Source organism: Pavona decussata, unplaced genomic scaffold, assembly GCF_977016875.1.
Source record: "Pavona decussata unplaced genomic scaffold, jaPavDecu1.1 SCAFFOLD_269, whole genome shotgun sequence".
Classification (NCBI taxonomy): Eukaryota; Metazoa; Cnidaria; class Anthozoa; order Scleractinia; family Agariciidae; genus Pavona; species Pavona decussata.
This window is the reverse complement of record NW_028145671.1, coordinates 267,422-290,000: the sequence shown is the minus strand read 5'-3', so window position 1 is coordinate 290,000 and position 22,579 is coordinate 267,422. Positions and strand designations below refer to the sequence as shown.

The window sequence follows — 22,579 nt, the reverse complement described above, 5'->3', positions numbered from 1 at the left end:
AGAATCTATCGAAAGCTTTCTTTTCCTCTAGTGATCGAAATAATTGCAATCTGTCATATGCACAAAGATAGTTCGAAGCAGGCACCCTGGTCTATAGAAAGAACGCGTTGGAATTGAAGCTAGAGGGATAATCCGTTTGCTTTTCTCTCACGTGTCCATGTGATGAATTGTTTAAGAAAGATCATGATGTACACAGTCAGTGCACGGAGAGACGTTTTCTTATAGTGTTAATAAAAAATATGTCGGGCGGATTTCGAGAAGAACTTTTTTTTGTTCTATAGTGAAAATAAAAATCAGTCCATCATCGCAGAAAAGGGTTGTGTGGATCATATCTTAGCGTGTTCAGCAGTTAGGATGCCTATCGATCTGTAACATTGATGTTATGCTGATTTAGAAAAAAGGTATTGTGGGCCATTTTACCCTGTCACGCCGTATACAGCTTATGTACGACAATCGCTTAAAATTCTGAACAAGGGTTTATAAAATAACTGCGATACTACGAGCATGCGAAGGGTATGCTCAGCTAGTGCTATAGTTTCTCTACATGATGTTTCATTGCAAAGACAACTTTTATTTTATTTTTCAAACATACCCGAGTTCTGATAGAGTAGCTAAAGCTTGTTTTGTAATCTGACCTGGCGGGAGCTTCGCTTCATCTCCCTCAGTCCTCCATCGGGCCTCTCGTTCTCTGAGGCTTTGTGTGGTTTTTTCATCTTTCCAAAGACAAAGCTATGAGAATTTGAGAATGAGGGCAATCTTCAGTAAAGTGAGCAGTATATGGAGCAGTTTAGCAGATGTCATGACCTAGTAAACTGACAAGTCGAATCGCGCGTTTCCGACCCATCTGTGTTCAAAACCCTAAAGAAATCGGTCAATCGTGGAGACTTTCACTGACTGTTGTTACACTGAAGATTAAAGCATCAACCAACTATAAAGCGATACGGTTTTATTGAATTTTCGTCAAAACACGAAGTACGCATTTATTTTGAAATGTTAAAATCAAGCCATTCACCCAGTCTTGCTAAAGAAATACAGGAAAAGGTTTGGCGAGTTCTTACATCGACGGCATTTCCTGTTTTTAGCTTCAGGGCCAGTTCCAATCGTATGACGAGAAACTTTTCAAATTTGTAAGGAAAAAAAGGGAGATAGAAATCCTGCTTTGCTAAATATCATTTATTTCGGTCATAAGCTATCCATACCCCTGCTGTATTTGAAATGTTGTTTTAGGGATCAAAGTATTTCTTTAAATAGAATTCCTTATAATTTTGCTTTTGTTTTTCGTTTACTTTCTTGTTACTCCTTTTCCTTTTTTGTTTAAGTTGAGCTTTTAATTTTTAATCTACAAACTTAAAACTTGGTGCGCTAAAGATTCAAAAGGTTAGTTTTTCTTCGAACGAAAATTTAGTGATGAACAGTAACAACGCTTAAGTGTTTCTCTCTCGGAACCGTGTTCAGTGGCTGGTAGTTGCCTCTTGAAAATTTCACAATATAAACCGTTTGAAGCGAATATTTGTTTTACGAACATCAAATTTTTGCGCGACAACTACCAGCGGATAGTCCCTCGACAGATTAATTTTGTGTCCAACCGGCGCGCGGTTCGGAGCGCTGTGCTGATGTGTCATAAGGGTCTGTAGGCCTCGACATCTTTGTTGATTTTTGGCCACTGAATACAGTCATTCTATTCCTGTGTAGCAGGGAAATTCTTGAACGCAGTTTAGTTTCTGACAATTTCCGCAATTCCACCTGTAAATCAGTTGTAAACCGCAGTTGCCCACATCTGGAAGCCTGTATATTTGTAGGCTTTGCAACTAAGAAGCCCTTCCCCGGGAAAATCCACATGAACTCGAGATAACAACGTCCTCCCATCAAAAGGAAACTTTATTGCTATCATAATCTTATTCAATCCCCAATAAAATCACATTGTAGATCTATGTGAAACGCTCCGATTTTGCGATAGAATGCTGAACTGATCGCTAACCAATCTCCGTCTTTGCAGCACGCTATCGAACTCCTCTGGCGGTCTTAAAATTTGCCATATTTAAGAACATTAAATTTCCACGGGCCAGGCAACTGTCAGCCGATAGTCATTCGACAGAAACACTCTACTGTTTAAATAATACAGAGCAGGAACCCTAACCGCTACATATTCTTAGATCCACAGAATCCTTTTCTGCGATAACAAATTTCTATTTTCACCAGAGAAAAACGAAAAGTTCTGCCAAACACCGCTTCATATCTTTATTTACATAACAGCAAACGTCTCGGCGTACATCACAATCTTTCTTAATTAATTCATCGGAGGATATACAGTTCGACTTTCCAAGACAAAGGCAAATGGATATCTCTCTAGCTAACATCCACATAATCGTTTTCTGCGATGACAGAGTTTTTATTCTCGTTAGAAGAAAAGAAAGTTCGCTCAAAGAACATCCACTAATCATTAGTCATATCAACTAGCTTCAACTAGTTTATCACTTTCAGGAATAAAAGCACTGACTTGCAGAAACTGAACACTCAAACTGCATGAATGTGTTAATTCATTTACGGTGTATTATGAATTCATGATAATTCAGTCATTGTGGGCGGCATCGGTTATTAAAGCCGAAATATCTGTAAACCGGGAATAATGATTGCTCACAGAATGTAAAGAAAAATTCCGTAAGCGTTATTTCAAGATTTACAGAATCCTTTTCTGCGATGACAGATTTTTTTGTTATAGTTAGAATAAAAGAAATTTCCACTAAAACCTTGAACACCTGCGCATTAGAATTATCCATAGCAAGTCTGCACAAATGTCTTATTCATAATAATTTATGAATACAATGGAATCCCGCTCTACGGACACCCGCTTAATAAGGATACCCGGATATTACGGACTGTTTCGTTTGTTCCGACGAAAAGCTCGTAGTTTCGCTTAAATTAGGGAGTTTAAGCAAATCGCTACGGCGAGCCTCACTACGGCTACCGGAAGTAAAATAATCCACTTACGAGTCATTGCGCATGTCAGTCGTTCGCATCCAGCCGTAGCGGGAAATCCTTCTACGCCAGTTGGAAGGTTTTGGCGTAGTCTGTGGTACGTGGACTTATGTCGCTTCTTTCTCCGCTTTATACAGACTCTTGAGCAATTTTAGCGAATGAAATACATTTAAAAATCCTTAGAAAAAGTTTATCGTGAATATTTATCAAGCTCCCTGCTCCTTACCGAGTGAATCTGACTTATTTTTGCATCCTGGCTGGTTTGTCGAAGGATCAAAGCAGTGAGCACATGGCGAACGTAGCGAACGGCAGGAGAAATGCGTAAGTACAAAGTCCAAGTTTTCCTTTTCAAAGCTCAAAGACTACTTGAAATTCAAATAACTGAAGCTGAGGAATGACCAGAGTTATGAAGGCCGGGACCGTGTAGAAACTTTGATTTGGTGTATAGAGGCTTCAAATTGGCATTTTTACCACACGTAATATAATTCCCTCATTCACAGGAACGCTTACATTATTTCCAGACCTTGGAATCTATTAACAGCTGGTCAGACAAGTGTTAAAGAAACGCATTCAATTAACATCTATTTTGAATTTTAATTTTAATGTGCACTGGCCAATTTTGGATTTTGCATGCGTTTTATATGTGTTGGTGGACGTTTGTAATGAATATAAATAGGCTTACATGTTTATTGGGAGCGAGTCTCCCTGTTTTTATAGTTAAAATATATGAAATTTACACCTCATTTTCACTTTTTCAAGTTAAATTTACCATATGGTGTTACATTTTGATTCCTCTACTGGGATGTATTTAACTGTACCTTTTGTGACCTTTTGTATATAAAATAATTCAGGGATCTTTCTCAAATGAAATTCTTCTTGATTATATGTAAGTCGGTGGTGGTTAGAAACAAAAAGCAGCCCAGAATATAACTTCTCTTGTGCAATTATATTGAGCCAAACCAAATTTACATGTAGTTGAACTGTGTGTTGAATAAGCTTTGTGATTTCCTATGCAGGCCTATGGAGTGGACAGAAATGCATGATACTTTGTTATGCCGGGATGGAACTACTAGAAGAACCTTACAAGTACAAGAAAGGAAGTAATGAAAAAGGAAAAAAGTGGTCTGAAACAGCTGAAGCCTTGAATAAGAATCAAGAGGTGAAATTTAAAGTCACACAAAGAGGTGTCCGAGAAAGGATGGAACGGCTTCAAAAGAGGTACTTGGAAAAAAAGAAGGAGGAAGAATCAGCTAGTGGAATCGCAGTGGATGATTTAACTGAACTTGAAACCTTAATTGATGAAATAATAGAGCGGGAAAAGTTGGCAGAGGAAACCAGAGATTCCGAGGGAACCTCAAAGAAGATTGAGGTAGACAAACAAACTGCAGAGAAAATGCGAAAAGAGGCCATGGAGCGATTCGGAGAGACAAAGAAGAGATCCGAAGCTGAGGGTGATGAAGTAAGGCAGACAAAACGCAGGCGGAGTGGAAATGATGCAGTGCAATTTTTGAAGGAAAAAGCAGAGAAGGAAAATGAGTTTCAAACGGAAGAACTTGCCTTAAAGAAACAACACCAACAACAAGAAGCTGCCAGACAGGGACAGATTTTAGCCATGATGCAGCAGCCATGATGGCCCTTATCGAAAGATTGCTACCAAAGAAATCTTAGAACATGGTTCAAGATCTTTACCTTTTTGTATTGTTGATGTTACCCTTTGCAGGTCTTTTTGTGTTAACTTGGGCTGTTGTCATTAGTGAATGCTTTCAACCCAAAGTTCAGTTTTTAATTAGAAGTAGACAGGCATATGCTGTGATTTAAATTTGTTTTTGGTTTAAAATTTTTAAACCAGTTTGGTTTTTCTATTTTCCTTGACTTAAAAAAAAAAAAGGAAAATAAAAATAAAACTATCAAATAAAATTTTGGACCAGAAACAAACTGAAACCCCTCGAAAAAATAAATGTGAAATGACACTAGTTGGAAGAATTTGACAGTTCATCAAAGTTTTACTCAAAGATTAAATGTTAAAATGTTATTATTTCAATTCTACTTACAGCAACTTAATGTTTGTGCCTTATCATAAAAAGGTCTTTGGTTGTGAAACATACATGTACAATTGACAGTTGAGTTTATGTTCCATTTCTCATTTGGGAAAAAAGCCTCACCATTACTGAGACTCAGCTCTAGGAACTCTTAACTTAAATGCAATAAATGCTAAATTTTTACTCTTTTTTAGGCAAAGTAATCTTCCAAACTGGGTGGGTCAAGCTCAAAAAACTCTGATGTTTGGTTGCCATAGAGGCATGTGAGTGCATTCCTAAGAAGTGCACACACCACATACATTTTCCCCACACTGCTTAATCCAATCTTCAGATTTTTTTTGAAGTCCAAAAACTTGAAATAATTTATGATGTCCCCAAACAACCACTCCACTGAGGACCGAACTTCACTCATTGCTGAATTGTATGCCTGCATTTGAGGAGTTAACACTCCATTGCGAAATGGCGCCTGCAAATGAACCCTCAGGGGATAGGCGGGGTCGCCATACATGCACATTGGCTGCCCATGGAGATCGAAAGCAAACATCTATAAACTCTGCAGAAGCTGAGAATCCCGAAGCATTCCAGCATCATGCCTTCTTCCTTCTAGGAAAAATTAAAAAATATGTTTGTTATCTGCAGATAATGTCGGTATCAATAATTATTTAGGTCAATCCAGGGGCGGTGCCTCGCATGGTCGTCCCGTTGCACCTACCATTTTTGGGTCTCGCTTCTTTTTTTGATTATTTATGTTATATACTGTAAGTGGAGTACCCAATAAAGCTGTTAAAAAAAAAAATTAAAAAAAATCAGATTCTAATATTTCAGACAAACTACTGTCAATCCCTACCATGCATCCTATACCCTGCATTATTCAGACAACAACAATGCTCAAGTGAAAGCAATACTTTTCTTTAGACTTACAATTTTGACCAGTCTTAGTTGTGGTCTAGGGGAGGGCTCCACCCTCCTTAGACCCACCCCCCATTCTTGAGCACCTGGATCTGCCACTGACTTCCACCTTTTACGGGTAAGGGAAACTTCAAGAACAGAAGTACTTACCAACAGGGCCATACAGGTTTCCAATGATCCCATTTGGCAGAGCTAGGGACTGGAATTTTAAAGCATGCACTCTTTTATGACCGTTGTAGACAATTCTCTGATTATTATCTGGCCTCGCGATAGGCCTAACTGTTCCGTCAATAAAACCAAAACAGTTCTGCAATGGGGACCCTCTTTGGGAGATAACTTGGACATAGGTTTGCAATGCTGGTGGGTTCAAAACTGCGGGATTCCAATCGATAATTCGATGACTATGGGTTGTATAGATGTAATCAAGCACCTCGTTTGTTACCATGCTCAAAACAGGGACAGGACGACCGAACCGTGGTACCATGTCACTGTACCGGCAAGGGTAAGCAAAGCGTTTTAGCAGCATACAAAGGGCTTCTGTGCCCTCGGCTTTGCTTCGCTGATTACAGCTAATCCAATCTGGGATTTGAAGTGCTTCTGCGAGTGCAGGTATATCTCGCTTCTTCACTCGAAATTCCGCAAGGCATTCATCATCTTCCATATCATCAAGGTCGAAGAGTGGATATGAACTGTACGGCAGGTCTAAGTTTGGACTCTGGTACTGTTCGTACAAAATCAGGAGTTCTTCGTCGTTAAGAATCCCTTGATCATAGCAAAGTAAAACGAAATCCCTTGTTTCTTTGAACGAAGTCATTTAGACGTACGAAGCCTCGAAGACGCTTATGAGTCTTAAAAACTTCTCAGCCGTACTATTTGTATTTCGCGTTGCTTAAAGTTGAATTTTGGCGGGCTACGGCGAAGTACTCTCCCCAGACCTCCTTAACCACGATAGCCGTAGCAGCGCCAGCCGTAGCGATTTGCTTAAACTCCCTAATAGTTCGCTTAATACGGACACCGGTTAATACGGACAACGTACACTTTCCTGCTTTCAGAGTGTCTGACAAACTCTCATACATCGTCGATTCCGTTTTACGGACATACATACGGACACGGGTTATGTGCGCATAAAAGTTTACTTACTCTTACTACACAAACACTTCCTTGGCCTTTTGCTGCAGTCATTGCTTGTGGCCTTCTTCCTCTTTGACGTCCTTTGCTCAGTTGTGGCTTTCAGCATCACCCGCCGCGCGGAGGCTGATGCTTATAGGACTTCGATTCCGTTGTCGTCAGTTCAAGAACAATAGATAAAGTAGTTTTAGCCCGAGACTATGATAAATGAGGTTTGAACTTATTAAAGTTACAGTAAAGAAATCAAACAACGCTTTTCTGTCGTGAAATGTCTGCCTTAGTTTTTGTATCGATAAAACATGTGTCAGTGAGGTTTTTTCTAAGAGTCCGCTTAATACGGGCACCCGAATAATATGAGCACTTTGCATGTCCCCCTGGTGTCCGTATAAAACCGGGTTTCACTGTACATTCATAAATGACCCTTTGAATTCATTGGTAAGAAAAGTAAGAAAAGATCAATGAAACAAACATAAAGCTAGATTACCATTTTTTAGAGTTAAACGAGCTTTAGTTTTAAATCCAAAACGTGTGTTTGTCGTGGTATGTTATTTTTCAAAGTACATCACTTCTTTGCCTACAGCAGACGAATGTACGAGAACGCGGCGAAATTGTCTGATCACAGCAAGTTTCCACAGAAAAATTTATTTTTTTCTTTGTAATCGAATAAAAGCTTTCTATTTTATCTTCCATATAACATATAAGAGACAGGAAGGGGTTAGTTGACTATGAGATTATTTTATTTATTTTATTTTATCTTATTTAAGTGAATCCAAAACGTGCGTTTCTCGCGGTGTTATCTTTGAAAGTACATCACTTCTTCGCCTTCAAGCAGAGTAGACGAATGTGCGAGAACGCGGCAAAATTGTCTGATCACAGCAAGTTTCGACGGAAAAATGAAGTTTATTTGTAATCAAACAACAGCTCTCAATTTTATCTTCCATATCGCTAAGTCTTCTCAACTAGCTTCAACTAGCTTATCAAATCAAGTTTAGCGAGAAAAGCACCGACTTGCAGACACCGAACACTCAAACAACACCGCTGCACATTACCAATTATCCATATCAACTCTGCAATGAATGTCTTGCGGTGTATTATGCATTCATGATAATTCTATTAATTGACATCGGCGTGATTAAAGCCGAAATATCTGGAAAACAGGGATAATGATTGCTCATAGAATGTAGGCAATTCTCTATATACTTTATTTCAAGATTTATAGAATCCTTTTCCAAGATGACAAATTTTTTATTATAGTAAGAATAAAAGAAAGTTCCACTCAAACAACACCCGCGCATTAGAATTACTCCATAGCAAGTCTGCACGAATGTCTAATTTGAATGGATTCATGATAATTCACGAATACATTCATTCGTAAGAAAGGTAAGGAAAGTTCAATGGAGCAAAAAAAAAAAAAAACCTTAACATTTTCTAGACTTAAATAAGCTTTAGTTTATGTTAAATCTGAAACGTGCGTTTCTCGTGGTATTACATCACTTCGTTGCCGACTAGCAAACGAATGTGCGAGAACGCGGCAAAATTGTCTGATCACAGCAACTTTCCACGGAAAAGTGAATTTTATTTGTAATCAAATAAAAGCGTCAATTTTATTTTCCAATAGCTTATGTGAGTTGATTGTGAGTTGATTGTGAGACAATACCTCAGGTTCCTCGTTTAAACCTTGGATCTTTACAACAATAGATTACCATCGTATGAGTATCACGTGACACGCACCCCATCTTCCTCCCATGTAATTATTATTGTGCATATTTTTGTAGTTTGCCGTTTTTCTGGCTCTCACCTTTGTCAGTTATTAGCTCACGTTTGTCCTTTTCAATATAAAGCGGCCATGAACAATGGTCAAACTTTTATGACAGAAAGAGTTTGTATTCTGCTTCCTATTGTTTATCTCAAGCGCGGCTCCAGCAATAGACTGCGAGCAGTCGCACTTTTTTCCTCAGATCTGGCGGTACAATTATGCAAATTTAAAAGTGAACGAAGAGGGATTGGGGAGAGATTCCTTCCCTTACGCGCCCGCGTTTCTCGCGGCTTGTCCGCTCGCTACATTAATCGCGCGCGTTCTACGGAACTTAGGAGAACATAGAGACTTCTCGCAGTCTACTCTGGCAAACAAGCTTGGCTGTTGGCATCGAATCGATGTAAGAGAGGAGAAATAAATATGCTTACTTACAGTAACAAGAATGTGCGGGTGTTTCCTAACAGACCTTTGTTTTACTGTAATGAAAATAAATTATCTATCATCATGTAAACTGATGTTATCGAGCTTTGAAGAGCACAGGAGAGCACGTTGAAAGTGAACCCGCAGAGATAATTTATTCGCCTTTTATACCCGCCATCAATTTAACTGGCTCCAGAAAGATCTGGTGAAACTTTCTTATGGTGAAAGCCTTTTCTAGCAGAACTTTAATTACTGCAATTGAAATTTTTGGTATCTGAAAAGAGGTACCATGGATACCAGAAGAGCATAAAACAGAGGGTGTGTTTGCTTTGCACTATCTTCTTGCAGCGATAGCAGAGGAACCTCATTGGAACCAAGGAAGCCAAGATTGTCAGTTTGCCGTTCAAAACTTCTCAGAGGTGAGATTAACTTTGGTATGAACAAAATAACGATCACTTACCTTTTATTAATACCAATGAAAGTTTCCAAATAGAAATTCCTGTAATTTGCTTGATCTAATTTAAAGGATAAAGCAGATCTACGAAAAATCGTAGTACCCTGTTTTCTCGAAAAGAAATGTCCTCTTCTTGATTTACTGGTGGAGAATACAAAACCCTGATGCCTCTTGCAATAGCCACGAACTGTCAGCGCTGTCGCACTATTTGCGATGTCGACAAACCAGTTTAAGTAATTAGGCCCTTAGGGGTTCCTGATAATTTTCTCAGGAAACACTCTGGTTTCGAAGACGAAAGAGTTCTTTACTGAAACACATGGTACTTAGCGCCTCGCTTTACCTAGTTTTCTAAGTTTCATTTTTGATTCGAGCGTTCAATTGTAAAATACACCTTGGCCGGATAACTAATTTTTTCGTTGTTGTAAATCGTGAGCACATTTTATCTCGATATCCCGCCGAACCTTTCAAAGTGTAGAGAGGAGGTAAACTAAAGTTTCTTTCTTCGCTCATGACACCGCCTCACGATCGATATTGCGACGGCATTTATTTTTTCTCATATTCAGCCGCCAGTTTGTCCATTTAAGTTTACCCAAAACCACTATTACACTAATCAAGGCATTTCTGATAGCGCGACTCAGCAGTCAATCGAGGCAACATCACCACCTGACATCCAAACCTCATATTTTTCGAGGACGCCGTTTTCTCAAACGCCAAACGTAAATCCGTACACAGAGGAGTGATTCGATGGTTTCTCACTCAGTCTCTCGGATGGCTCTGATAGTATCTATTATCTTCGACCTGTCGAACGCACTTTAGAAATTTCTAATTCCACACTCGAAAATGGAACTAAAAGATTTTTCAGAGGGGCTGTGGGCGCTCAAAAAAGGACAATGGGGCGCCGAAATTTCGGCATTAGCTCAACAAAAAAAAAATCGTTTTCAGTAACAATTTCGATCATACTAGAATTTTATGGTTCCGAGTTGGAATTCTTAGCCTATTTTGAAAGAGCTATGAAGTCTTACAAGCTTGGCGAAGACCGCAATAATGGAAGTTATCCGCTTTATTTGACATTTAAATATGGTTTAACACAATTCTGGGGTTAGCGGGAAAAAAATTTGTTAATGCACCGCCAACGCACTTGGGAAACAGTTTCTCACTGATTCAAACATTCAAATATGAAGGCTGTTACAAAGGCCCACTTCGTTGGAACAATTCCTTCTTGACTCAAACCAATCAGGGCCAACCAACCGGGTTCATTTCGGTGGATATCTGATCGAAATTCCTTGATCGCCTAAAAAAATAATTATACTCTACCTCACATTACATCGTTATATTCAATTTTTACAGGATTCTGTATTTTCTAATCCATAATTAAAGTGTCCATTGCTATCTCCCGTTTTAAATTGCTTATAATTAGTTTTTTGTGGGGTAGAAGAGGAAAAAAATGTTGGTCATTGTACTTGTTTTAGTAGCAGTTACCGTTTATAGCGAAGCTGATGACTTTCTCTGGGGAAGATAATTTTTTGGGTGTGAAATGCCATGTGGATTCAGCGCTGGGTTGACTCTGGTTTCAACACGTTACTTGAAGATCTTGAGCTGCAGGGAGCACAAATAAAATAAACGTCTTTCCTTATAACTGTAAATTAAAAAGATCCCCTAATTGACACTGTTACGAGAGTAAACTATACAGTGCTATTTAGGAGTAATTTGGCTATTGTATATTGTGGCCAAAATGTTTTGATCTCAATTAGGGTCTGAAGTACGGCTGAGGGTTAAAATGAGTTCCAAAGTGGGCTGAAATGATCTTTGCAAGCACCGTTTTGTCTCAAAATGTGACCCAAATGGTTTACAAGGGGTTGAATCAGCCTTAGATCACTAGGGTTATATTGCAGTTTTGGGGCTGATTAACAGATATTTTGAATTTACAGTGTAGCCCAAATTAACAACCGTTTACTTTAAAGACTAATAGATGAGCTTTCCCGAGAAGAAAAGCACTCTTAAATTTGTCCCTCAACAATAACATTTCAATGGCTTTTATCTCCTGCAGTGCCCTTACAATGGATTTCAAACTCAACATTTGTCTTCTATTGCTGTTGTTGGGAGTATTAAGTGTGCAGGGAAAGAACGAGCCCCACCGTTTTCATGGAAAACGTAAGTTTTTATTTGTGTCTGCAGGAGTCATGTGTTTTGACGGTGGTCCATTCCAATAAAAATGTTTTTTTATTTTATTTTACTCTGCTAAAGGTCAGTTCTCTTGTGAAGAAAATGGTGGCCAGTGTATGGAGGATTATAGCATGTGTATGGAACAGGGAATGCAACCCTGCACACGCTACCAATGCCCTAACTTTGAAAGTTGCTGTTGCCAAGGGGGGTATGAATCCACTTCAGTAATCACTAACTTAGTAGTAAAATAATATTTCTGCAGAGGGATCAGAAAAGGAGATGTGAAAAAGTAGGGAGGAGTAAGTGTTTTTAGTTAATGACGTATTTCTATAAGATTTGGAAGACCTGTGTAGCCACCAAATTGCACAATTCCTGGGTGCGCGGAGGAGGGCACGAAATTTACAAATTTCATCGTTGAGAGATTTTCGCAGAGAATCTTTACAGAAAATAATCTAGAATATAAAATCTAGGGCCACTTCACATTTGTCAAAGTACAATTTTTGATACGTTTCTGTAGTAAACCTACCTACATGTCCCTACCTTGCTAAATGCATGCATACACACACATCAAGACAGGATTAAGGTACCTTCATCCTCTCTTGCACACATACAACACTGTATCTCTTGACTGTATACATGTATACATACATAATCCTTAAAAATCCGATTTTATTTTCACTGATACAATCAGTAAAAGAAAAAGCAAAGTAAAAAGTAAAACGCTTAGCAATTGGTTTTCATGATTAGCGTGCAATAGCCTGATAAGTCAGAGGTTCGGTGAATCTGTCGTTTGGATTTCCCAATAAAGCCGCCATCTCACGATCATTTCTTGGAGCAGATTGCTTCAAGAGAGGGCCCTACTGTAAGTGAAGCGTCTTTTTAATAATCTGTGTGTAGCTTGGGCAAGGCATTTGATGGATGACGCGTAAAATCCCCAAATAAATTGCTTTACATACCGGCTAAGGGTGCAAAAATAAATATATAAACAAATAAATAAATAAGTAAATAAATGAATAAATAAATAAATAATATTCACGTTAACGTACTAAAAAACTTTGCGAAAAGAGATCTACTCGTGACAGGGGCTGCTTTGCTTTGTTTACTAACGCGAGTGAAATCGAAGACATTTGTGAACCTGTTGTAATTATCTTGCTTCTCTCTTTTTCAGCGAGTACGGCTGGGGCAGGTAGAGACAGAAGAAATGATAAACATAGTTGGTCTGCGTAGATGAAACGACAACCTTAAAATGACTAAGCAAAATATCAGCTGATAAAATAAATACATAGGTTTAGCATCTAAGAACATGGTTGTACGATTTCTTTTAATGTTAGTTGAGGAATAAAAATGATCATTTCTGTCTCAAACATGACTCTACTATTTTCTTATGCTGGATTAAACTTCAGGGCTGAGTTGCTCGAAGCATGGTTAGCGCTAACCATTGGTTAAGAGATATTTTAAAAAACCTATAGGTTGTCATGGTATTTAACCCGGGTTAGCGCTAACCACGCTTCGAGCAAATGGGCCCAGGATAGTAGAAAGATTTGCCGGTGTGACCAAGCTTGAAATCGTCATAGCAACACCCTTCTTGAGAAATTAGTTATGTGCACATTAGATATGGCGGGAAAATGTCTTTACTGGAGCGAACGGCTCATTCATTACAAATCCAGCTTCCTTGAGGCGTTAGGCACACAGAAATTGCAACATCCTTAAAACAACTCAATGTTCTGAATAGCTGTTTGCCCCAGCCTTCCAAAAACAACCATGGCATTATATTTCTTCATTTCTGATTAACTGAATGCTGCTGAATTCGTGTCGACTGATTTCTCTTTGAAAACTCAGTGTTGAAATTTTAAAGTCCCCACTGGGCAACCGACATTTTTCTTCTTTCGCGGACATTCCCATCAATAGCGATCTGCGGAGCGTGCAATTTGTGGCTTTAGCACGACCGTAAAGCGACTTGGTTTGTGACGTTAACTCGTTCAGACGAGATTTGAAAAGAAACAATTTGCAAGCGGTTAAAGGAATAAATCCAAGATGGCCAAATTAGTCAAGTTTTGTAATTTAGTTACATGGTAGAGCGGTTTCCAATTGAGGGTCGTTAAACCGAAACTAAAGTAATTACTCTGGCCGATCGCAACAGATGTAAACAACACAACGAGCCAATCAGAATTCGAAGCAAATACATGAAACTAGCGCCAAGCGCAGGAAAACGCGGGTGGCGAAAACACGTTTGGTTTTGGTTTTGATTCTTATTGGTTGAGAAGAGTTAACCAATCCTAGAGGGTAGTAATGCAAAACCAAGGCAAACGCGAAATTACTTTCGACACTCAATTGAAAACCGCTCTATTCCAATTTATCGCGATCCTGGGGGATCTTCCCATTGCACCGAGACGTCAATATAAAGGCGTATTGCCGTCTCAAAATGACGGTTTCTGATTGGCTCAAAAACTGTCCTGCAATCATGACAGCACGGCACTTAAATGGGTTCGGCGCGCCCTGATCAAAATTTTACTTCTGTGAATGAACATGCGACTTTGGATGGTGTTGTTTATTTCTTTAACAAAGTTTACAAAACTTCTGAAACTGATTGAAAGAAACGCTAATAATCTTAAACCTGCTTTGTATTGTAGAAAACGTGCATCATATACAGCTGATACAACTTTTTCTTGAAGGTAAGCAAAAGAGTCTTGATTATAAATTCAATGAACAGAAACTGAATTGAAAGACAATTTTCTTCAACGCGAAAAACAACCACGACAACTAACAATGGGCTAAGATTCCAATACATAATGGCACTTTTAAAGAATAAATCCATCTTTTTACAACTGTAAGTTGCTCATTTTTGAAAATTAACGTGAATTTGACATGCATTAAGAGTGGATGTCTGTAAATATCAACCAGAGGTGTGCAATAGTGAAAAACTCAAAATTCTCAAAAAAATTCACAACATAGCCCATGGTAAACTATTGCAAGAAATACATGTTTTACTTCGATCCGATAATTATTTTTGATGTGAGGCTATAATCTTGAATTCACCGCTCCTGAACCGGGTTTTCTGAGTCTGACACCACATGTTGCGAAGACCTTGTTTTCAAAAACAAACCAGTTTTGTTCCAAACGAAAAATATCCAGTCTGATAAAGTACATAATTATAGACATCATGAATGGTACGTTACTCATCTGAAGTGAAAATTAAATATTTAGGAGATGTTTCAAAATTTACAATTTTTTAAGCGATTTCTCGTGATGCCAAATTGACAAATTTGCGAGGCTAAAATCATCAACTGGTACATGGCGTTGAAGATAAAGATTTACACCACGTGAAAGAGCATCATTTCTTCTTATGAAATCCGGTTTCAAAACTATGGGCAACACAGAGGGAAATTTTTGAGGCCGCGAATTACAAGTAGCACTTTAGTGAAATCTGAGCTTTTCTGTCACGGCATTCCGATGCTAAAACTCAGATAAACACAACATGAAAACGTTTCAAACAACAATGGTTTATTGATTCTTGCTACAGGGCACTGCATGTGCATGACCTATGCTTATAAGACTATTTTCCTTGGTTTTCTATCTTTCAGGGGCAGTGTGAAAAGATTTTAGCGGAGTTCAAAAGCCGTACACGGGTCAGTTTACGTTGTCAACCGGTCGCAATACTCGTAAATACGGAATAAAATGAAACCAGGGCTTTTTTCAATCCATCTTACTTTGACACTTTAGGCCGTTTTATACATTTGGTCACAAAGATTGTGTTACATACATTTCACCGGTAGACCGCTGACCTTGCACTTACGTGCGCTCTTGTCCACGGTACGGGATAGAAATCGATGTTTCGTCCAGCTAGACCCCAAAGACAATTAATTATACTGAATCAGTTCAAACTGAGGTTACGATTTTGGGTTATCACAATTTTATCTGGTTGCGTCTACACTCGCGTAGTTAGGCAGTTTTGATTTTTGATAAAGTTTTTCAAATTTCAGTCTAACGCACATCCATGAATGCTAGTCAAGGAGAGCTAAAAGCAATGTCACTGTCTAGTTCATCTGGATAAGACCCAATTTTCAATTTATTGTTCACAATAAATGTCTGTTGTATGACAGTTTTCGTACGTATATACGATCAAAGATAGTTCATCCATCAGTAATGGAATTTGAGTAGACAAAATATGGTTTCTTTGGCCTTAATGATCAAAGTAAGAACACGATCCAACAAGATCATGTTGCCTGAATATATGGTGCTATGCTCTGAATTTTTAGAGTACTTACGAAAGCCGACAGGCACTAATATCGAGGTCATCTTGTGGATAAGTCTAGATTGCACAAACGTGATGCTCCGATCTCCCTTCGTTTGCTTGAAATGATTAGCTGCCCAACTTGGTGGGACCGGCGCAGAATCGGTTTTGGCAGCGCCGTCTGATGCCATAAGCATCTCGATGTCTTGGGCAAATAGGCCTGATTAGATGGCTGTCATCGATTTCGAAGATACCAAGGGACATTTTGCGGTGAAGTTTAGTCAGTTAGTTATGTCACTATGTATAACTGGTTTTACAGCCAAAGGAGCGTAGCTGTGCCGTCCAGGCTGTGAAACCCTGGCCCTCTTTCTGACAAAAATTGCTCCCCCTACGCTCCTCCCTTATTCTAGCTGACAATGGACTGTCGTCGAATGTAGCAGGTGTGAGTCGTACAGCAGGAAATATTGGGGAAAATAGGGATGACAGTGGTGACGCAACCCCGTTTCCGTCCTCGCTCTTACCCCGCCGCCTCCCCCCTAACCTCCCCATTCTTTACGGCGGGAGACTGTAACAGTGACAAAGCACACGGCCAAATAACTTTAAAAAAACACCAAAAATCTTAAATTTGTGTGGATGTAATAACCAGTAATTCGGAATCAAATTGCAAGCGTTATTAAAGGTAATTCTTATTTAAGGTCAGGAGTTTTGCGTTACAGTAATTCGATACCTGCTCTGCCTACGAGAAGCTCCGCCTCAGTTTTCAGTGTTCAGTCAGCAAACCCTGTGGCCCTTAGATAGTTTCGAATGTCTGTGCAACAATCTCTGATTGGAATACATTGGGTATTCGCTGGATTTCCAACACTTTGTCCACATTATCTTCCAACAATCGAAGCATACTCACACGATACCATTTCGGCTCAAAAGGCCATTTCCGAGTTGCTTTAAGCCTCAGTATGAAAGCGAGGCTAAGTGCAAAGTTTTTATTATGAAAATTAGTTTTCATTCAGATGCAAACAAAACTAATTTTCATATGAAAAGCTTTGCACTTAGCCTCGCTTTCATAATGAGGTACACGGCAACTCGGAAATGGCCTATTTGTTTGAACGCCATGAAACCAGAATCGAGCATTAAAGTTGGATTGCAGAGCAAAATAAACAAATTGAAGCGATCTGAATACCAACGTGGGCTAACTGCACGTTTAGAAAGTTCAGTGACAGAAAATACAACTCACAAGTAAAAACGCAGTTGTAGTTTGTATCGGAGCGGCAGTGAAAAATTACCCTTGGGGGGTGAACGCCTATATAAAAATTGACGGGGGTGATCGTAGCTTTCGGGGGTTAAAATTCGTGGTTTGGTACCTATCAAAGGTATGGCGGTACTTTTGAGCCAATTTTAGGGTATTGAGCGAAAAAATATGAGAGAAAGTTATTATAAATGTCAGTCAACTGTCACTTAGCGTATTCATTTTAGAGTTGGTACCACTAAGTGGGAAAATTGTACAAACCACGGTTACAAAACAAATTCTGGTAACTTTTAGGGGTTCTTTTCAAAATTTATGACGATCAACTCTTCAATTTTATATAGGAGTCCTCCTTCCCCTGGGGGCAAGTGGTCTGTGCAAACTGTAACGCAATCTCTGCCGTTAAACGTATTTTTCGTGTATCGTTCCTGATTGCATGATGTCTTGATTTCTACAATGTACAGAAAGCTCGCTCAAAAGGTATGAATTACGTAGCACTTGTAGCTATTGTTCCATTTGTTCTAAAGTAAGATTCAATGCAAACCATTTTGGTCCGAATTCATTTGACGAGAATTGGCATTTGTGTTTCGACGTTGACTACGTAAACTGACATTTGTGACCTTTATACGCTTTTGAACTCGGGGTCTAATAAAACTGCTAAAATCTTTTGTGCCTGCCCCGAAATGCCTAGTATAAACCATGGAAAGTAATATTATGAACGTGGGCCAAAGCCTATAGCAAGTACCAATAAACCATTGTTGTTTGAAACGTTTTCATGTTGTGTTTATCTGCGTTTTAGCATCGGAATGCCGTGACAGAAAAGCTCAGATTTCACTAAAGTGCTACTTGTAATTCGCGGCCTCAAAAATTTCCTTCTGAGTTGCCCATAGTTTTGAAAGCGGATTTTATAAGAAGAAATGATGCTCTTTCACGTGGTGTAAATCTTTATCTTCAACGTCATGTACCAGTTGATGATTTAAGCCTCGCAAATTTGTCAATTTGGCATCACGAGAAATCGCTTAAAAAATTGTAAATTTTGAAACATCTCCTAAATATTTAATTTTCACTTCAGATGAGTAACATACCATTCATGTTGTCTATAACTATGTACTTTATCAGACTGGATATTTTTCGTTTGGAACAAAACTGGTTTGTTTTTGAAAACAAGGTCTTCGCAACATGTGATGTCAGACACCGAAAACCCGGTTCAGGAGCGGTGAATTCAAGATTATAGCCTCACATCAAAAATAATTATCGGATCGAAGTAAAACATGTATTTCTTGCAATAGTTTACCATGGGCTATGTTGTGAATTTTTTTGAGAATTTTGAGTTTTTCACTATTGCACACCTCTGGTTGATATTTACAGACATCCGCTCTTAAGCGTTGAAAAGTTGAAAATGCTGGACAGAGTTTGCTGGACTCCGTCTTTTGAAACGCTGACAATGGTTGTCGTGTTGTTTTGGACATTTGCTGACGATCCTGCAAGTCTACTGCAGATTTCTTGCTGTTTCTGAAGGGAATTGTGACTGTACGACTGGATGGAGGATGGATTAGCATGGCCAGTGAGCTCTAAAATCTCCACTGGGTCGAAAAAGCCCCGCAAACTCTGCACTGCTGTCTTGCGTCCTGACGTGTTTGTAAAACGGCCTTCATTTTCAATTCCTGCTTGTTGGGACATTTTCTTCATGATGTTGCCTAACCCATCTCTTTTTAGTGCCAGTCGCTTGTACCAGACATTGTTCTTAGGATTTTCAATTGGCTGCAGGTAGAATGCTTCGACACCGTCTGGCCTGTGGCTGATGTAGGTCTTCAACGCAAAGTAAAGATCTCGCTCGCCGCCATAACCACGAAATATCTTGTTGTTGTACTTTCGTCTAGCCTTTGTGGCATCATATTCTCCTGTTCTTGTCTTTGTGGTCCTTTCGATGTACTCAAAGTAACTTCCATGGTCATGAAAGTCGTCTACACGGCACTCAAGCTGCTCTTGTCTTCCTCTCATCCCGAGCATTATTATATTGTTCCACCAAACTAGTAGTAGTAGCTGCCGAGGATTTTGGATACCAACAGCACCACTTGACCAGAGTTTCTCTATCTGGTTTTCGTCAAAAGGGTCTGCTTTATTGGGACGACTCCCTTTTCCAGCTGCTTTGAGTTGCTTTCGCTTTGCACAGAGTTTTTTGGTTAAATTAGCATCATCTCCAATGTCGAATTTTTCACCTTCGCGCCATTCCAAGAAATATCTCCTCAACCCATTTCGGTAAGCCGTCAAAGTTAATGGCTCATATTCGGCACCGACAGTTTCTTTTCTGGTGTTTCTTATTTCCAGGAAAAAGTGCCTCAATAGCTCTGTTGCATCATCTTTCTTCAGGTCTGTCAATTTAATCTCCTTTCCATAGCGCTCCAGGTACCAACTGCTTAAGGGTCGAACGGCACACTCGGTTCGTTTTACGGTATTCTTTGCCGCTTGGGTAATTTCAAGTTCTTCAATTTCCTTGTCCTCAAGGACAACGATGCTCTTTTTTCGTTTTTGGGTGCTTATGTTGCCTCTTGCTTCTGGTTTTGAGAATTGCTCGTCACTGTTTTCATGTTGTTTATCTTCTCCATGGTTTTCTTGCGCCGGCAACAAATTTTCGATAAAATTTTGATGTAAAACGTTAAAATCCGGTAGCTTATCTTTTTCAGCAACGGTAGGTACCTTATGGGCTGTTAATTTTTGCATTTTCTTTGTTTTAACTTACAATTATTAGCCAAAATTCAAAAAACCCGCCGCGAGAAAAAAAATTTCGCTTACGGATATTACCATGGCAACAGTTCGGCTGAAGGAAGAATTTCTCTTTCAATCAGCGCACGATTTTGCCTTTATTCGTTTGCTCTCTGCAAGAAAAAATTTGTATCGCGATAAAAAAACTAAATTCGATTTTGAGACGGCAATACGACTTTATATTGACGGCGAGAAAATATATTCCGTATTGGGCTCCGTCGCTTCGCGACTCCGCCCAATACGGAATATATTTTCTCCCAACTGGCCGTCAATATAAAGTCGTATTGCCGTCTCAAAATCGAGTTTAGTTTATATTATGAATTGGGGTATCAAAAAGTTTGAAACGTGCTGATAGCTAAAATTGATCGTTACACTCAACGGTTCGTTTCGGTGGAATATCTGTTGGAGGGAACATTGCCCGTCTCAAACGTTCGGAAGAAAGACTAGCGTTTTCTAGCTTTTTCTTTCGCGAAATATCTCCTCAAACTTTCGCAACGCTGAAAATTTTTAAAATTCCTCTTTTTATTTTTGGAGGGACAAATAGTTCGCTAAAAGAGCCAAGAAAAGCCGTGCAGCCGGAATTTTCGAAAAAAAAAACAAGGAAAACTTGAGCTTACGGATTTGCAGGGAATAACATTCCGTTCTCTAAGATTTTCTGCAATTTAAATTTTCCGCTAGGTAGTGAAAAATAATTTATGCCCATTTTAAAGGCCTTTCAAAGAGAACAAGCCTGGCGTTTTCTTTTTTCGAATATCTTCTCTCATTCCAGATAAATTCAAGTTTTTGTCACAAATCGTCTCAATATTCAATATTCCTCAAGGTGGGTCTGAACTGGAAGTACCGGAATTCCGTGATTAATTAAATTGCGGTTTACTTTTAATTGAGGTTGTGTCAACGGTGCCAGGTAAATAAAATTAAAATGTCACCATCCAGTCTACAGTTGTCGATTGACATGTTGCATGCATGGTTCCGATTACTGTTGTAAATGTGAAGTAAAATTAAACGTAAAACAAGAGAAAATATTCAGGGTTTAGTCTGTTCCTGCATAAGATACTCTGTTGAATCCTCTTTGCTAACCCAACTGAACCGAAACTTATATCAAAAGCAATAAAAGCGTTTTATGCAAGGCACGGTAACTTCTGTCAGGCATATAGTCACTGCTATTTTTAACACAGGGCATAGAGAAGTCAAATTTGAGGTAAATTACGGCTAAATTTCAAGGGGAATTGCGGCGCAGATCGAGTTTGTTGATTCAAATACAAGAACTTGATCAAACACAGCGTCATAGGGTCTTATCACGCTTTTGTCAATGGTCCGGCTCGTGAATCGTGATGCCGAAAAGCAAAGCTTTTTGAACGAGACACGAAGTGCCGATATGCGTCCACATGCGGCTTGTGTCTTGGGATTAATTTTATTTCGACCCGGCCAAAATCGCAGATATGTTCTTGTACTGAAAGGAAACCAGAGATGTACAGACTCAATGGCCGAATAATACATGTCATCAAGTCGTAAATAACTCATCTCAATTTTCGTGTACACACAAAAATAGTTGTGGTAAAGAATTTGTTTTTCTGCGGTTGAAGAATTTGACAGTATAAATATATAGTTTCGATTACGACACAATCACGCGCATAACAGGACACAGGCGTCCTCTACTGTTAGTAGCGTGGAGTAGAATTTACTAGTATTCCTAGATTATTCTGTTTTGAGACCACAAAGTTGTCATAAAAATTAAAGAAGGCAGACATAAATCAAGCGCGCTATTAAATCCCCTTGAGACACGGTTAGAATCAAAGAAACATAAAAAAAGACATCGTGAGCTTGGGAGTGAAATCCTGAAAAAGGTGATCGCACGAGTGCTATTGTCAACACAGTACGATAACAAAGGCATTAAATCCTGAAGAATATGTATACTCATGGCACTACCATAGCAAACGGTTGCTCTCTATTGGTTTAAATTTACTTTAAGTATTATCATATTTGTAAGAAAAAGTTGAGCCGGGTAAGGGAGTCTTATGTGGACAAAATTATCAGATCCCGTGGCATTTGGCGAGCGGTCCTGTTGTGACTAATTGATTTTTCGAAGAGGCTAAAAGAACCCGAAAATTGACTACAACATTTGTACCAGAAAAAAGTTAACTTTTAGACGGAAGCAAAATGCACACGCAATTTTCCATAGAAAAACACCAGACTGACCCGGCAGAACAAGCGTTATTTTTCGTGTGTGTTTCGCGGGCGAGCGCAAAACGCGAGTTAAACGCGCACTACAAGTCACGCGCGACAGGAGTGGCGAGGAGAAAATAATAGACATGTACATGTTTATGCATACCTCTGTCTTGCTCCATCATATTAACGACGCTATAGTAAACTGTACAAGGAGAAACAACCTTCAGTCTTGTGGAAAAAATTATTTCATGTTATTTTAGAGCGTGTATGTAGGGGGAAGCGGGGGTATTCACCGTTCTGATCGATATCAATCCGATGCCTGGCTGCACTGGTG

The 22,579-nt window shown here is 39.1% G+C and overlaps 2 protein-coding genes and 2 pseudogenes across 3 annotated transcripts in view; 3 read left to right on the top strand and 1 right to left on the bottom strand.

Moving 5' to 3' along the window:
* LOC146455805 (uncharacterized) overlaps nt 1-22,579 on the top strand; it is a 118,673-nt gene that overhangs the window by 5,229 nt on the left and 90,865 nt on the right. The gene's annotated exons all lie outside the window — the stretch shown is intronic.
* On the top strand, nt 3,266-4,676 carry LOC146455815 (uncharacterized; annotated as a pseudogene). Its single transcript, XR_014858944.1, has 2 exons — nt 3,266-3,297; nt 3,993-4,676. The product of XR_014858944.1 is annotated as an uncharacterized LOC146455815 (transcript).
* LOC146455814 (uncharacterized) lies at nt 4,739-6,926 on the bottom strand (annotated as a pseudogene).
* On the top strand, nt 9,489-13,209 carry LOC146455813 (small cysteine-rich protein 8-like). Its single transcript, XM_085093820.1, has 4 exons — nt 9,489-9,647; nt 11,730-11,833; nt 11,927-12,053; nt 13,014-13,209. Exons 2-4 carry the CDS (start codon nt 11,740-11,742, stop codon nt 13,033-13,035), a joined length of 243 nt encoding a protein of 80 aa, XP_084949946.1. The 5' UTR covers nt 9,489-9,647; nt 11,730-11,739; the 3' UTR covers nt 13,036-13,209.

Excerpts from the sequence above, each read along its gene's own strand:
- LOC146455813 (XM_085093820.1), top strand. The coding sequence starts at position 11,740 with ATGGATTTCAAACTCAACATTTGTCTTCTATTGCTGTTGTTGGGAGTA. Across the intron at positions 11,834-11,926 it reads CCACCGTTTTCATGGAAAAC|GTCAGTTCTCTTGTGAAGAA; the intron begins GTAAGTTTTTAT and ends ACTCTGCTAAAG. Across the intron at positions 12,054-13,013 it reads AGTTGCTGTTGCCAAGGGGG|CGAGTACGGCTGGGGCAGGT; the intron begins GTATGAATCCAC and ends TCTCTTTTTCAG.